Source organism: Coregonus clupeaformis, chromosome 25 (genome assembly GCF_020615455.1).
Source record: "Coregonus clupeaformis isolate EN_2021a chromosome 25, ASM2061545v1, whole genome shotgun sequence".
Classification (NCBI taxonomy): Eukaryota; Metazoa; Chordata; class Actinopteri; order Salmoniformes; family Salmonidae; genus Coregonus; species Coregonus clupeaformis.
The window spans coordinates 30235909-30253176 of record NC_059216.1 but is presented as its reverse complement, the minus strand read 5'-3'; the positions used below and the strand labels follow the sequence as shown (position 1 = coordinate 30253176).

The 17268-nt window shown below is 41.3% G+C and overlaps 1 protein-coding gene across 7 annotated transcripts in view; it reads right to left on the bottom strand.

Annotated features, from left to right (window-relative positions):
- LOC121539513 (neuronal PAS domain-containing protein 3-like) overlaps positions 1-17268 on the bottom strand; it is a 316876-nt gene that overhangs the window by 151735 nt on the left and 147873 nt on the right. For all 7 annotated transcript variants that reach the window (XM_045207543.1, XM_045207545.1, XM_045207546.1 and 4 more), the window contains one exon: positions 3631-3713. In XM_045207543.1, the coding sequence (XP_045063478.1) occupies positions 3631-3713 (83 nt within the window). The remainder of the gene's footprint in view (positions 1-3630; positions 3714-17268) is intronic.

Below are 17268 nucleotides of genomic sequence, written 5' to 3'. Positions count from 1 at the left end.
CAACATCCACTTAAATAGCTAGCAAACAAACAGACTTGCTAGTTTAGCTAACCAAACCTTCAGTCCTAGCTTGCTATTATGAAAATCGAATTCAACAATGCCAATAATGTTTTCAATTCGACTTTTGCTTTCAAAAGCAGCTCAAACATAGAACATGTAAGAATGAACTATAGCCATTGAATTCTATCGTGCAAATATACCATGCATTATAGGGAAATAATGCACGCTCTAGAATGCCCTTCAAGCCAATCAGAAACAAGTATTCAACAATGCCATGGTATAAAATAATGTAACTTTACTGTAATAAAAATATATTTGTACATTACATCAAATAAGGTATAAATTACATTAGAAACTAGAATATGAATCTATAATTACTCCGTATAATATAATATAATGATTAAAGGATGGACTTCCAAATGTAGAATCTTTATGGATGAAACATTTCTGTATGCCACAAAAGGTTGTATGCATTGTTCCCTCTCAGCTGCGCGCGTTTATTTAACTAGGCAAGTCAGTTAAGAACAAATTCATATTTACAATGACGGCCTAACAAGAGGCAAAAGGCCTCCTGCAGAGAAGCATGAGATTGAACTTCACTCATCTTTCTAGAGTTTTCCCCTTTAGTTAACACTATCAACGTTTTGCTCTACTGTGGGAATTGTGCTTGAGCGTTCGCGAGTAGATGCGCTTGTTTTGAGATCAAAGCGAGAGCTGCATGTAGCCACCTGTGCAAATGTGTTCATATTCTTTGCTAGTTAGTTAGTTATTTGCCCAGTTATAGCACATTTCTAGTCAACAATGGGTGAGTGGTTGCTTCCTACAAGAGCAAAAATGTGTGCATTTCTAGCCATCTTTGAAAAGTTATTCAGGTAAAGAGCTTTTTTTAATGTCTTAAAGGGGCGGTGTTGTATTTTGAGACGGTCTTGAATAAGCTAAGTAGCATAATTTGTCTGATTCTCTGTAATAATGGTATGGGAATAATAATGAATTTGATTTTGTAAAGTGTTTTTTTGCATCAAACAACACAACATTTTCAGTCACCTCCTTGTCTGAAGGACAAGTGGATAAACAGGTTAATGTCAAGCCCTGCAGGTTTTTTTCAAAAGTCTCATGGAATGTAGGCCTATATTAAACACCACACATTGGCCACTACAGTAGCCTGAATGATAGAGCAGCTATTTCCATGTTAAAATATTATGGGATGCATTTTTCTCCATTGTTTTTGATGGTAGGCCACTCTGGTAGGCCTACGTTATGATCAAATAGCCACAGTAGCCTACTTGGCCACTGTTAAAACTGTAACTTAAAGTTGCACTATGCAGAAATCGCTCCGCCATTTCCTGGTTGCTAAAACTCTAATAGTTCGCTCAATTTCAGTTTATGTGTCAAAATACACTAGTACAGTGTAGAGAATCATTGTACCAGTTAAACCACTGTGAAATATATTTTCCATAACCCTAAATATTGTATGTTCAGCTGTTTGAAGCTGGTGTACAAAACAGAAAGTAAAAGACGCAAAAACAAAACTTAAGAACGGGAAGCATAGAAATAGCGCACATAGAACAGATCAAAGCCTATTCCCCCTCAGGAGACTGAAAAGATTTGGCATGGGTCCTCAGATCCTCAAAAAATTATACAGCTGCACCATCGAGAGCATCCTGACTGGTTGCATCACCGCCTGGTATGGCAACTGCTTGGCCTCCGACCGCAAGGCACTACAGAGGGTAGTGCGTACGGCCCAGTACATCACTGGGGCAAAGCTTCCTGCCATCCAGGATCTCTATACCAGGCGGTGTCAGAGGAAGGCCCTCAAAATTGTCAAAGACTCCAGCCACCCTAGTCATAGACTGTTCTCTCTGCTACCGCACGGCAAGCGGTACCGGAGTGCCAAGTCTAGGTCCAAAAGACTTCTCAACAGCTTCTACCCCCAAGCCATAAGACTCCTGAACAGCTAATCATGGCTACCCGGACTATTTGCACTGCCCCCCCACCCCATCCTTTTTACGCTGCTGCTACTCTGTTAAGTTAAGTATTTATGCATAGTCACTTTAACTCTACCCACATGTACATATTACCTCAACTACCTCAACTAGCCGGTGCCCCCGCACATTGACTCTGCAATGGTACCCCCCTGTATATATAGCCTCCCTACTGTCACTTTATTTTACTTCTGCTCTTTTTTTTTCTCAACACTTTTTTGTTGTTGTTGTTGTTTTATTTTTACTTTTTTTGTTTAAAATAAATGCACTGTTGGTTAAGGGCTGTAAGTAAGCATTTCACTGTAATGTCTGCACCTGTTGTATTCGGCGCATGTGACCAATAACATTTGATTTGATTTGATTTGATCTACCGCTTCTTACACTTATTTTTAGGTAGAATGATAGATCTATAACATTTCTATGTGAATTTGGTCGGGTCGCAGCAAAAGTTACATATTGCCACTTTAAAGCAGGTACAGTCTCAGTGTTCACAGAAACATGCGCCGGAAGTTTCACACAATTTTCACAACCTTCAAGTTTGCGCTCAGTAGACCTGAAATTTGCTCAGTGCCCCAAAAAATAGAGGGAACAGGTTGTATGTTCAAGAATCAAGGCAGAGCATAGATGCAGTAATGCTAGAAGGCTTAAACAATGCCTCAGCTTTGGTCCTGTGTGGTAGAGGTTGACACAGTAACAGGATTCCCACGGGTCTTGCAGGTCCCGTGGGATTCCTGTAGGAACAGGAGTGAAATTCTCCTTCTCTCAACAATAACATGCATTCTTCTGTCTTCAATCACTATTTATAAAAATAGATATAAGACCTTTATCAGCTGGGCAGGCAACAAAAAGTAGCTAGCTAACAGTTCTCTCTCTTGTCTAGTGAGCACTGAGCATGCAGCCCAAAACGGGGACGTTACTATGGAAACTCACAAGCAGCAGAGTGCAGGGAGGGGGTACAGACAGACAATCAGGCAGCTAATGGATTAAGTTATTTCTGATTTCTGCGCATTAAAATGAGCACGGTACGGGACAGGAGTGAATTTTACCGGGACAGGACAGGAAAGTTGTCAGGGTTATAGAACTGTTGCAGGATCGACACAGTACGGGGAAAAAAAACAATTCTGGACAAGAAGGGATAGGAATTAATTTTCACTCCCCTGTCAACCTCGTCTGTGTGCCTCAATTGGTAAGAGCATGACGCCAGCAATGCCAAGGTCTTTGCAGGAATCACATACTAGCTACAGTAAGTCGTTTGAGACAAAAGCGTTTCCTTAATGTCAATTGCTTTGGTGGATGAGGGAAAAAAATATATTGCTAGATGTCAGTAATAACCCATGTCAATAGTGTGTGGAGTTGAAGTACTGTAACTAGTGTTGCAAAATTATGGTAACTTTCCCAAATTTCCCAGGTTTTCCAGAAATAGCAGTTGGAATATTTCTGGAATCAGGAGTGAATAAAAAGGATATCTGGGAATCCTCCAACCACGATTTCTGGAAACTCTGGGAATTTGGGGAAAATTACCAGAATTTTGCAACCCTAGTAACTGTACACTAGAGTTAATACCAGGCCTGTTAGATAGGGTGGTGGTGCCTGTGGGACAGGACAGGACAGGTGTTCTGTGGTATTGTGTGCTCTCATATCATCCTACCTGCAATATGTGGCTCCCGAGGTGTGGCTCGAAGATCTCTGAGGCTACTGCACTGGGAGTCCTCCTTCGCTGAGCTCCTATAGCTGTACACACACAACACAACACAACAGACAGAGCCATGGTGAGACACACACACACTGGGTGAAACACATAGAGATACACACACACACACACACACACACACACACACACACACTGGGTGGGCATAAGGCTGACTGGGTTTGTATGCAAATACATTACTGTGTAATACATAAACAAGTAGCTAGACAGACAGACAGATACAGTACATAAATGCAGTTGCATGTAAACACATACACAACACAAAGGCACACACCAATACCTTGTGAACAATACGTTTGCTACAGTAGTGAGAACCAACAGCTGTAATGATAAACAGCTGACATCAACAGCTGACATCATTGACATCAAGCGCCCACTATGATAACTTTACAGTAATAAGTACTGTAGCGATGCTAACTCGTACAGTACAATGCTATTATCGAGTGCAGCTAGCTTGCATATTCAATGATTCGCTGACTGGTACAAAGGCTTGTTTTTAAATGAGGGATTATATCATGCGATTGATTCTGCTGCATAGCAGACTAACCAGAGACTGTGCCCTTAGGGTATTTTTTCTATATTCCCAACTTAAAAGTAGGGAGAGGCACCATGCTACCCGTTACTGGTAAAAATGGCCTGCGGTAACTTTCAAACTCCCACCAGAGCTCATTATGGTGAATTTTATAACAAAGTGCTCTGTACTTAATTTACAGAGTTTAGCCAGGCATTGGGGTAATGTTGCTGAATTATGTGCAATTAATGATGTAATAAAAGCATTAAATGGCCCTTAAAGCCTCTCAAAGAGCAGGAGCAAACAGGTCCTCCTCGGGGAAGAAGCCAGGGGAACGGGTTAGCGTCAGAGGCCAGGCCCCGGGTGGACGGGAGGGGGCAAAGACTGCACAATGAGGGGCCTCTGTCCTTCACTGTATTCCCTGTTCCAGGCCAGGCATGGTAAACACACATCCCCCTCCAGTTATGCTGTAAGCAGTTAGCCCTTTCCCCTCCCTGAGGAGCGGGGCCCATGCCAAACAACATGCACTGGATAGACAACACCTGCAGACCCAGCCCTGGACACACACACACAGTACTCCGCCATGGTAGGGGAGGATACAAACATGGCATGAGGCGGAGGCAGGGCAACCCCAAACAAACAGTTCCAGCAGAGAGCCCTGACACATAGAGACAGCAGAGGGAGCTAGAACCCAGTCCACCTCAGATGCACTATGCTGGCCTGTGTGGCCTCACACACACACACACACATGCACACACAGACACACACACACACACACACACATCCCATACACATACCGTGACCCAGCACAGAACCACTACCCAGCACTCAGACACACACACACCGACCATACGTTAGCTCCAACAGGCAGCTCATGTAGAACAGAGCAGAAATATCACAGATCAAAGCACACTTGACCAACTTCAATTATCATCTTTTATATCCTGGCCGACACAGTGGAGGGAATCATTATTTCTCTCCTACAATGGCCCTCATCATCACAAAGTCAGACAGGGCTCTTTCCCTGCTAAAAGAGCCCCGGCATGGAAATAAGTGACAGATTGCTTTATATGCGGAAAATTCCTTGACCTTGGGGATCTTTTGAAAACGGGAAACTATACGTGGTTAATATTTTATAATAAAGAAGTTGAAATGTTAAACTGGCACCATTGGTGGAGGATTGTGGCCACCTTGAAGCCCCTCTTCCTGCCAACAGCTCCTTCACAGTTCTTAATAACACAGACATTAGCAATTCAGAGCAGCGCCTTGGGTGCAGATGGCCAATCACCTTCAGAGTACTGTGTCTGACTGTCCCTGTCTCACAAACACACACACTTACACACTTACACACACGCACGCACGCACGCACCCACACACACACACACACACACACACACACACACACACACACACACACAAACACACACACTGTGTTAGACACTCAGTCCAGGAGACCAAATATTGTGGAGGCAATCTAGACTAAATTTGGCCCAATCCACACAGTAGACTGATTAATAAAGATATAAAACAGCTGGAGACTGTGATTCTATTACGTTAGGGGCTAACACTAACCCATCAGATTTTTCCGATTTATAAATGCAGCTTAACGAGGGTGATTTTGATATTACTTTCCCCCCATTTCAATATCGTTAAGGAGACTCGTAAAATGGTAGTATGACTGTAAAAACATCACTTTGACACCTGTGCTAATGTACTTAAATGTTTTATTTTGATTTTTAAGGGCTGACTAACAAGTATTAAGTATATTAAAAATGTATTTATGCACTATATACACACCAGGTAAGAGGAACATTTAATTATGGAAAACCATATTCAAATCATACTCAGATAATAAGTAATGCATAGCACAGTATAACCTAACCTTCGCTTGAAAAATCTCTGCTTCTATCATTTGTTGTAATAGAAACAAACAAAATATGATAGACTTTGCACTAGCTACATATTTAAACTTGACCAATAACAACTGACATTGCTACTGAGGTACTGAACATTATTAAACATTCTCTCTTGTGGATTGGCAAAAACAGTATTAACTCAGAATCCAAAATCTAACTAACTGCGTGTGAATGCAAATCAGGGTGAAAACCCTCCTTAATTTAAACTAATGCAGCTTTATGATGTGAAAATATCAGTTTCCATTTACCACTCTCAATGTTTAATGTCGGCTGTTTAATACAACCATGTCACAAACAGCATTTGGTTTCAAGATTGCAATATACTGGAATTTGATTCTCAGTACTGTGGCAATTTCTAAACCGCAGTGCTATTTGAAAGTCAATTTAACTTTCAGTTTTATAAGTCAACATTATTGCTATTGTTAATTTATTTCTCATTTAATGGAAAATTGGCAACAGGGGCCCCGACTGTCATTTTAAATCTGCAGTAATTTCTTGTGAAGCTTAGTGTTCTTATTCCCTAGTTTCTGGATTAGAGCAGGGCTAAATGGCAGCTCCGGCACCACCAAAGACTCTGGGGCAGGTACTGTTACACAAATTGCCAATTCAATTAACAGAGTGTAAATGCTCAACTGGCAGCTGGCACGGAGGACAGCCATTTTGGTTCTTGTCAGGCCTAATTCATCAGGCTGTCAAAGGCCTCACTATGAGGAGCCTCACTGTGGTGTGGAAACTGTGGACACTGTGTCACCACTTCCTTAGCGAACCGTTAACCAATACAATGGTAAAGTTGTATAAATCCAGCACACAAACTACACACAATGGGCCCAAAACTGTTATTCTAGTCTCTCTCTCTCTCTCTCTCTCTCTCTCTCTCTCTCTCTCTCTCTCTCTCTCTCTCTCTCTCTCTCTCTCTCTCTCTCTCTCTCTCTCTCTCTCTCTCTCTCTCTCTCTCTCTCTCTCTCTCTCTCTCTCTCTCTCTCTCTCTCTCTCTCTCTCTCTCTCTCTCTCTCTCTCTCTCTCTCCTCTCTCTCTCTCTCTCTCTCTCTCTCTCTCTCTCTCTCTCTCTCTCTCTCTCTCTCTCTCTCTCTCTCTCTCTCTCTCTCTCTCCTCTAATTTGCCATGGCCACCAGTGTGTTTTAATCAGTCAGGATGATCCCATAGTTACATCAAGATCAACAAAAGTGATATTTTCCTTCCTGGGACCCCTAGCTGTGGCTACTGAATTACCTCAGTGTCCTCAGAACAGCAATCCCCGTCTCATGCTGTGTCCCCCGTATCAACTACCAACAACCTGGGCGACAGCAGTCACTATGGATCCAGTCACATAATCCTGTCTGCTTTATTCACATTCACCTGAATGTGCTGAATGTTATAGTAAGAATAGCATGTTGTGTACTATTTTGCCCTTGATGATTAAGCATTTTATGCTGAAATAGATACACAAATGAAATCAAGTGTGCATGTCAAAAGCATTTGTTATTATATTTCTATATGGATCTTGTGTTTCTGTCTTATAGTGTGTGCATCAAGTCTTTTCATATATAAAAAATAATATAAAACCAATATTATCTACATTTAATTGGAAATGTTATATAAAAAATTGAAATTCAATGTCAATTTGTCCAAATGTCTTCAATTACAGTACATTTACAATGCTTCAAAATTCTAACACTTCAGGCATTTCAAACACAAAAACTGCCATACTGAAATATATGGTTTTAAGAGTGTTTATTTTTTACATTTAATTAAAATACCAATTCATTTACAGATTAACTCAATTCTCCTTCCATGTCCTTCAGTCTACATACTCCCCAAATGTTTTCACAGTGGAAACTGAAAGTCCATTAAATAATTTTTCCTTACCACGGCTAATGAAAGCTCTTCTGATCACATGCCATAGTATTCACCCACAGACCGTCTGGATACTTAATAAGTCATCCTGATGAAGACGGAGGCTGAAACATTTGATTTAATTAGTTTCCTTTCTAACATCTTTCACTAGTTTTCAGTTTTCATGATGGTCTGTTTAATAATCCATGTTCATCTTTCTGCTCATTTATGTCATCAAACTTTAACAGCTGTGATTCTAACACTAATGACCAGTCTCAGAGAATGTCTGAGATAGAAGAAGCCCTTTTATTTCAGCGTCTGTCTGTCTGCTGCTTGAAATTTACACGCATTAACAATACACGTACTGTACATAACATTTTTGATTTGTTTCAATATGTTTATTCTTTTTGATTAAATAATAGGATTTCAGAAAATAATATTTAGATTAAACATTTCTAAAATATTTCCACTTCTTTAGAATGTTTTTTCTCCCACATTTGAATTAGGAAAATCGTAGCTATTGTAAAGCTAACTGACTGATAGTACAACAGTTGTTGTGGCCTTTTCTAGCCACCTTACCTTTTCCCGTCTTGTTATTTGTGTGCATCGTCTGTACAGTGAACCTGTAGTGGGCTGAGTGGATATCTCCAGCTACGTCTTTCTCTCTCTTTAGTACAGATCCCAGATTACACCTTGAGTGTCGGCTCAGTGAGGAATAATTGTCTATGGAAAGTCTCTTGTAGTGGCCCTGAAGCCCCTGTTCAAGTGATTTTGTATTTCCTCATTGTACCATTCCCCTCCTCATCACCAGAAACAACTGTCAGATCCACTGATAAGAGGGCTGTATGAGAGCATGGCAGAGCACTCTGGGTGACAAGTATTGTCCAGTTGCGATTCATATCAAAACTGCACAGAGAGGAGCAGCAGGAGGAGAATACCAGAATAAATTAGAGCTATTCAGAGAGGTGAGTACCTGTAATAATACAATATTGTCTCCCACTGCAGTTGGAACATGAGGTCACAGCACACAGACACTGATGTGACAATGCAAAATAAAAGTGTTTGGAAGGGTTCCCTAATAAGTGGCCCTCAGGCCAAATTCTAATTTATTTGGCCCCCCAAGTTTTCTGAGTTTTTTCATAATTTTCGTTGTTGGACATAAATAACCGTAAAATCATCAGGAACTCAGCTCAAAGTGATATTAATTTAAGAGATCTGTTACTAAATATTCCCACGTATAAATATAGATGCATATGTGAACATATTTTGTTTTTGTCAAACACTATATATGTTTGGCTTCTTGCTGTCAATTTGCAGTGTACAGATTTTTTATAACTACAATGCCTTTGGAAAGTATTCAGACCCCTTGACTTTTTCCACATTTTGTTACGTTACAGCCTTATTCTAAAATGGATTAAATTAAACATTTTCCTCAGCAATCTACAAACAATACCCCATAATGACAAAGTGAAAACAGGTTTTTAGTGTTTTTTGCTAATTTATAAAAAATTTAAAACAGAAATACCTTCTTTACATAAGTATTCAGACCCTTTGCTATGAGAGTCAAAATTGAGCTCAGGTGCATCCTGTTTCCATTGATCATCCTTGAGATGTTTCTACAACTTGATTGGGAAAGGGGCATAACTAGTCAGTTGTGCAACTGAATGCATTCAACTGAAATGTATCTTCCGCATTTAACCCAACCCCTCTGAATCAGAGAGGTGCGGGACTGCCTTAATCGACATCCACGTCATCGGCGCACGGGGAACAGTGGGTTAACTGCCTTGCTCAGGGGCAGAACCACAGATTTTCACCTTGTCAGCTCAGGGATTCGATCCATCACCTTTCGGTTACTAGCCCAACGCTCCTACCCCCACCTGTGGTTAATTCAATTGATTGGACATGATTTGGAAAGGCACACACCTGTCTATATAAGGTTCCACCATTGACAGTGCATGTCAGAGCAAAAAGCAAGTAATGAGGTTGAAGGAATTGTCCGTAGAGCTCCGAGACAGGATTGTATTGAGGCACAGATCTGGGGAAGGGTACCAAAACATTTCTGCAGCATTGAAGGTCCCCAAGAATACAGTGGACTCCATCATTCTTAAATGGAAGAAGTTTGGAACCACCAAGACTCTTCCTATAGCTGGTCGCCCGGCCAAACTGAGCAATCGGGGGAGAAGGGCCTTGGTCAGGGAGGTGACAAAGAACCCAATGGTCACTCTGACAGAGCACTAGAGTTCCTCTGTGGAGATGAGAGAACCTTCCAGAAGGACAACTATCTCTGCAGCACTCCACCAATCAGGCCTTTATGGTAGAGTGGCCAGACGGAAGCCACTCCTCAGTAAAAGCAACATGACAACCAGCTTGGAGTTTGCCAAAAGGCACCTAAAGACTCTCAAACCATGAGAAATAAGATTCTCAGGTCTGATGAAACCAAGATTGAACTCTTTGGCCTGAATGCCAAGTGTCATCTGGAGGAAACCTGGCATCATCCCTACGGTGAAGCATAGTGGGGGATATGGCATGTAGAGGCAAACCGGATGGACATCATGAAAATGATCGGAGAGGTTGAGGGTAGAGGAAGTCCAGGAGTAAAAACAAACAATAAAAAGTCCATAAAATATGTATAGTATGTATAAGCTGGAAGTAGAGGCCTAAGCGTTGTTGTTCACTAGTTTACTCCAATTAGGGGAGGGGTGGTGGAGTTGGAAAGTAATAAAGGAAAATACATTTTTTTAAAGGATATGTATATACAGTTGAAGTCGGAAGTTTACAAACACCTTAGACAAATACATTTAAAGTCAGTTTTTTACAATTCCGGACATTTAATCCTAGTAAAAATGTCCTGTCTTAGGTCAGTTAGGATCACCACTTTATTTTAAGAATGTGAAATGTCACAATAATAGTAGAGAGAATGATTTATTTCAGCTTTTATTTATTTCATCATATTCCCAGTGGGTCAGAAGTTTACATACACTCAATTAGTATTTGGTAGCATTGCCTTTAAATTGTTTAACTTGGGTCAAACGTTTCGGGTAGCCTTCCACAAGCTTCCCACAATAAGTTGGGTGAATTTTGGCCCATTCCTCCTGACAGAGCTGGTGTAATTGAATCAGGTTTGTAGGTTTCCTTGCTCGCACACGCTTTTTCAGTTCTGCCCACAAATTTTCTATAGGATTAAGGTCAGGGCTTTGTGATGGCCACTCCAATACCTTGACTTTGTTGTCCGTAAGCCATTTTGCCACAACTTTGGAAGTATGCTTGGGGGTCATTGTCCATTTGGAAGACCCATTTACAACCAAGCTTTAACTTCCTGACTGATGTCTTGAGATGTTCAATATATCCACATAATTTTCCTTCCTCGTGATGTCATCTATTTTGTGAAGTGCACCAGTCCCTCCTACAGCAAAGCACCCCCACAGCATGATGCTGCCACCCCCGTGCTTCATGGTTGGGATGGTGTTCTTCGGCTTGCAAGACCCCCCTTTTTCCTCCAAACATAACAATGGTCATTATGGCCAAACAGTTCTATTTTTGTTTCATCAGACTAGAGTACGATCTTTGTCCCCATGTGCAGTTGCAAACCGTAATCTGGCTCTAAATATGGCGGTTTTGGAGCTGTGGCTTCTTTGTTGCTGAGCGGCCTTTCAGGTTTAGTCAATGTAGGACTTGTTTTACTGTGGATAGATACTTTTGTACCTGTTTCCTCCAGCATCTTCACAAGGTCCTTTGCTCTCTAGGAGACAGAACGCGTCTCCTTCCTGAGCGGTATGACAGCTGCGTGGTCCCATGGTGTTTATACTTGAGTACTATTGTTTGTACAGATGAACGTGGTACCTTCAGGCATTTGGAAATTGCTCCCAAGGATGAACCAGACTTGTGGAGGTCTACAATTGTTTTTCTGAGGTCTTGGCTGATTTCTTTTGATTTTCCCATGATGTCAAGCAAAGAGGCACTGAGTTTGAAGGTAGGCCCTGAAATACATCCACAGGTACACCTCCAATTGACTCAAATCAGAAGCTTCTAAAGCCATGACATCCTTTTCTGGAATTTTCCAAACTGTTTAAAGGCACAGTCAACTTAGTGTATGTAAACTTCTGACCCACTGGAATTGTGATACAGTGAATTATAAATTAAATAATCTGACTGTAAACAATTGTTGGAAAAATTACTTGTGTTATGCACAAAGTAGCTAACCGACTTGCCAAAACTATAGTTTGTTAACAAGAAATGTGTGGAGTGGTTGAAAAACTAGTTTTAATGACTCCAACCTAAGTGTATGTAAACTTCCGATTTTAACTGTATATGTATGTATATGTATTAATATGTATGTATGTATATGTACATTTTACATTTTACATTTTAGTCATTTAGCAGACGCTCTTATCCAGAGCGACTTACAGTTAGTATCTATATATTTGTGAAAGAAAACATATGGGGGATTGGAAGTGATGCAGACAATTACATTGATGGTAGTTATAATCTATCTGCAATTTTAAAGTTGAAATACCCCCTAAAAAATGAATTTAAAAAATGTAATGTCTGGAGGAAACCTGGCACCATCCCTACGGTGAAGCATGGTGGTGGCAGAATCATGCTGTGGGGATATTTTTCAGCGGCAGGGACTGGGAGACTAGTCAGGATCGAGGGAAAGATGAAAGGAGGAAAGTACAGAGAGATCCTTTATGAAAACCTGCTCCAGAGCGCTCAGAACCTGAGACTGTGGCTAAGGTTCACCTTCCAACAGGACAACGAGCCTAAGCACACAGCCAAGACAACGCAGGAGTGGCTTCGGGACAAGTATCTGAATGTCCTCCCCAAATACAGGTGTGCCAAGCTAGTAGCGTCATACCAAAGAAGACTCAAGGCTGTAATTGCTGCCAAAGGTGCTTCAACAAAGGACTGAGTAAAGGGTCTGAATACTTATGTAAATTTAATATTTCAGTTTTTTATTTTTAATACATTTGCAAAATATTCTACAAACCTGTTTTTGCTTTGTCATTATGGGGTATTGTGTGTAGATTGATGAGGAAAAAAACAATGTATTTAATTTTAGAATAATGTGGAAAAGGTCAAGGAGTCTGAATACTTTCCGAATGCACTGTATATTCTGGCCCCCTGACCATCCGCTCAAGAAAAAATCGGCCAGTGGCTGAATGTAATTGAGGACCCCTGGTGTATGGCATTGAGGGGAAGCTTTCTCAAACCAGTGTTTGTGTGCATATTTTTTTTAAAATGTACTTTCAAGGTGTGCCATACTGTACACTCTGTTTATATAATGCATACAACATACAAATGACTGATAGGCTTTAGCCCCTCTGCCTTAAATTTAATTTAAATCTATAAAATAATTGTAGATTTGCGCAATGAATACTTGGTGCCATCAATGAGCTTGTCGGGGGAAATATCTAAACACATTCAGCCATCTTGAGCATCCCAAAGATGCTAAACACAGCTATCGATATTTTCCTCAGTGGAGAGGAGAGGAGGGCTGGCTGGTAGGGAGAGGAGAAGACGACAGCTTTATTGGCATCGAGCAACACGGGAGAGGTCAAGTTCAAGGGGCATTTTCAACCAATCAATACGCTAGGATGAGCAAAATAAAATAATGGAAAAAAAAACTCATCGAATTTGGAAATGCATTCATTATGGCTAACTGCATTAAAGGAAGAGAGAGACAGAGTGCCTCTCTTCCTTCCTGCGTGAGCCTACAGTTATGTAGGCTCACGCAGCCAAACAAACAATCCATTACTGAAATGCATCGTCGTATTTCTGTTAATAAACTCGTTGCAGGCTCAGACTGGGGGCTGCAAGGCAAGCACACCCCAATGTGAAGAGCAGAGCTCACCTTAGCTCAGACAAAAAAAATACCAACAACCTTTCATTCATGATGGAGGACAGTAAGAGCTGCGTAAGACCTACAGCCATTATGACAGCTAGCTAACCCTGGATTAGCTTAGTTTAGCAGGTCTTTGCTTTAGATACAGTGAGAAAATATTGCTACATCTTTCAGGACTATTATCAGAATATATGTCTGTATATATTATGTAGTTACGCCATTGAATACAGTAAATGCTCGCAACAACATTCTGAAACGCTTAAAAATATTAGCTACAGTAGAATTGAAATGAATTACATTTGATGGTATCTAAAACCGTTAAATATGCTTATAGTGTTGAATAATTCAGCAGTTATCAATACGCCAATCATCCTTAATAGAAAAACTCCAGATCATGAACGACTGGGTCTAATAGAAAATATGGTATGTGATCAATGTGGCTCTATGGGCACTTTTGAGGGGTGAGTTCGTGCCTGCTTCCTTTCTGATTTTCTCTATTTTTGCATATTTTTGACACTGAATGTTATCAGAACTTCAACCAAAACCTAATATTAGATAAAGGGAACCTGAGTGAACAAATAACACAAACATGTTATACTTATTTCACTTATTTAATAAACGAAGTTACAGAACAACCAATGACCCTGTGTGAAAAAGAATTGGCCCCTTACACTCAATAATTGGTTGTGCCACCTTTAGCTGCAATGACTACAACCAAATGCTTCCTGTAGTTGTTGATCAGTCTCACATTGCTTTGGAGGAATTTTGGCCCGCTCTTCCATGCAGAACTGCTTTAACTCAGCAACATTTGTGGGTTTTTGAGCATGAACTGCTAGTTTCAGGTCCTGCTACAACATCTCAATTCGGTTTAGGTCTGGACTTTGACTAGGCCATTCCAAAACTTTAGACGTGTAGCTTTTCAGCCATTCTGATGTAGAATTGCTTGTGTGTTTTGGATCATTGTCTTGCTGCATGACCCAGATGCGCTTCAGCTTCAGCGCAACGACAGATGGCCTGATATTCTCCTTTAGAATTCTCTGATACAGAACAGAATTCATGGTTCCTTCAATGATGGTAAGTCATCCAGGTCCTGAGGCAGTGTTTGCAGTGTTTGGTTTTCGCCAGACATAACTGGACCCATGTCGTACAAGAAGTTCCACTTTTGAGACATCTGTCCATAGAACATTCTTCCAGGAGTCTTGACGAGTCTTGACAGGTGCTTCCAGGTGCATTTTGGCAAACTTGAGTCGACTTTTTGAACGACATGGGTCCCGTTATATCTGGTGAAAACCAACACTGCATTCCACAGTAAGAACATCATACCAGTGGTCAAGCATGGTGGTGGTAGTGTGATGGTTTGGGAAGGCTTTGCTTTTCCGACCGCAAGGCGCTACAGTGGGTAGTGCGTACGGCCCAGTACATCACTGGGGCCAAGCTTCCTGCCATCTGTTCTCTCCGCTACCGCACGGCAAGCGGTACCGGAGCGCCAAGTCTAGGTCGAAAAGGCTCCTTAACAGCTTCTACCCCCAAGCCATAAGACTGCTGAACAGCTAATCAAATAGCTACTATTTGCATTGACCCCCCCTTTTTTTACGCAGCTGCTACTCGCTGTTTATTATCTATGCATAGTCATTTTACCCCTACCTACCATTCAAAAGTTTGGACACACCTACTCATTCAAGGGTTTTTCTTTATTTTTACTATTTTTTACATTGTAGAGTAATAGTGAAGACATCAAAACTATGAAATAACACATATGGAATCATGTAGTAAACAAAAAAGTGTTAAACAAATCAAAATATATTTTATATTTGAGATTCTTCAAATAGCCACCCTTTGCCTTGATGACAGATTTGCACACTCTTGGTATTCTCTCAACCAGCTTCACCTGGAATGCTTTTCCAACAGTCTTGAAGGAGTTCCCACATATGCTGAGCACTTGTTGGTGTCACGTCTTCTCCCGTTGCTCCCCTCCGGCGCTCTGATTCGCCGGTCTACTGAGCCACCAGTCTGAGCGCACCACCTCGGCAACACCGGAATAGAAACCCAACGCACCCTAATCACCTCCAGCGCACCTGCACCTCATCACCACCCCTATTTAGCCCTGGACTGTTCTGTATGATGTTGTGTGTGATTGTTAAGCTTTGTGTCGTTTACTCTATGTTTGTTATTTTTCGTTCTCATTGTTAAGTAAACCTTGACCTTGTTAATTCCTGCGTCTGCGTCCTGCCTCTTCGTAAACTCAGTACTCATCACAGTTGGCTGCTTTTCCTTCACTCTGCAGTCCGACTCATCCCAAACCATCTCAATTGGGTTGAAGTCGGGGGATTATGGAGGCCAGGTCATCTGATGCAGCACTTCATCACTCTCCTTTTTGGTAAAATAGCCCTTACACAGCCTGGAGGTGTGTTGGGTCATTGGCCTGTTGAAAAATAAATGAAAGTCCCACTAAGCCCAAACCAGATGAGATGGCGTATCGCTGCAGAATGCTGTGGTAGCCATGCTGGTTAAGTGTGCCTTGAATTCTAAATAAATCAAGGACAGTGTTACCAGCAAAGCACCCCCACACCATAACACCTCCTCCCCAATGCTTTACGGTGGTCCTCTGTAGCTCAGCTGGAAGAGCGCGACGCTTGTAACGCCAGGGTAGTGGGTTCGATCCTCGGGACCACCCATACACAAAAATGTATGCACGCATGACTGTAAGTCGCTTTGGATAAAAGCGTCTGCTAAGTGGCATATTATTATTACGGTGGGAAATACACAAGCAGAAATCATCCGTTCACCCACACCGCGTCTCACAAAGACACAGCGGTTGGAACCAAAAATCTCCAATTTGGACTCCAGACCAAAGGACAAATTTCCACCGGTCTCATGTCTATTGCTCGTGTTTCTTGGCCCAAGCAAGTCTCTTCTTATTGGTGTCCTTTAGTAGTGGTTTATTTGCAGCAATTCGATCATGAAGGCCTGATTCACACAGTCCCCTCTGAACAGTTGATGTTGAGATGTGTCGGTTACTTGAACTCTGTGAAGCATTTATTTGGGCTGCATTTTCTGAAGCTGGTAACTCTAATGAACTTATCCTCTGCAGCAGAGGTAACTCTGGGTCCTCCATTCCTGTGGCGGTCCTCATGAGAGCCAGTTTGTTCATAGCGCTTGATGGTTTTTGCGACTGCACTTGAAGAAACTTTCAAAGTTCTTGAAATGTTCTGTATTGACTGACCTTCATGTCTTAAAGTAATGATGGACTGTCATTTCTCTTCGCTTATTTGAGCTATTCTTGCCATAATATGGACTTGGTCTTTTACCAAATAGGGCTATCTTCTGTATACCCCCTCTACCTTGTCACAACACAACTGATTGGCTCAAACGCATTAAGAAGGAAAGAAATTCCACAAATGAACTTTTAAGAAGGAAAACCTGTTAATTGAAATGCATTCCAGGTGACTATCTCATGAAGCTGGTTGAGAGAATGC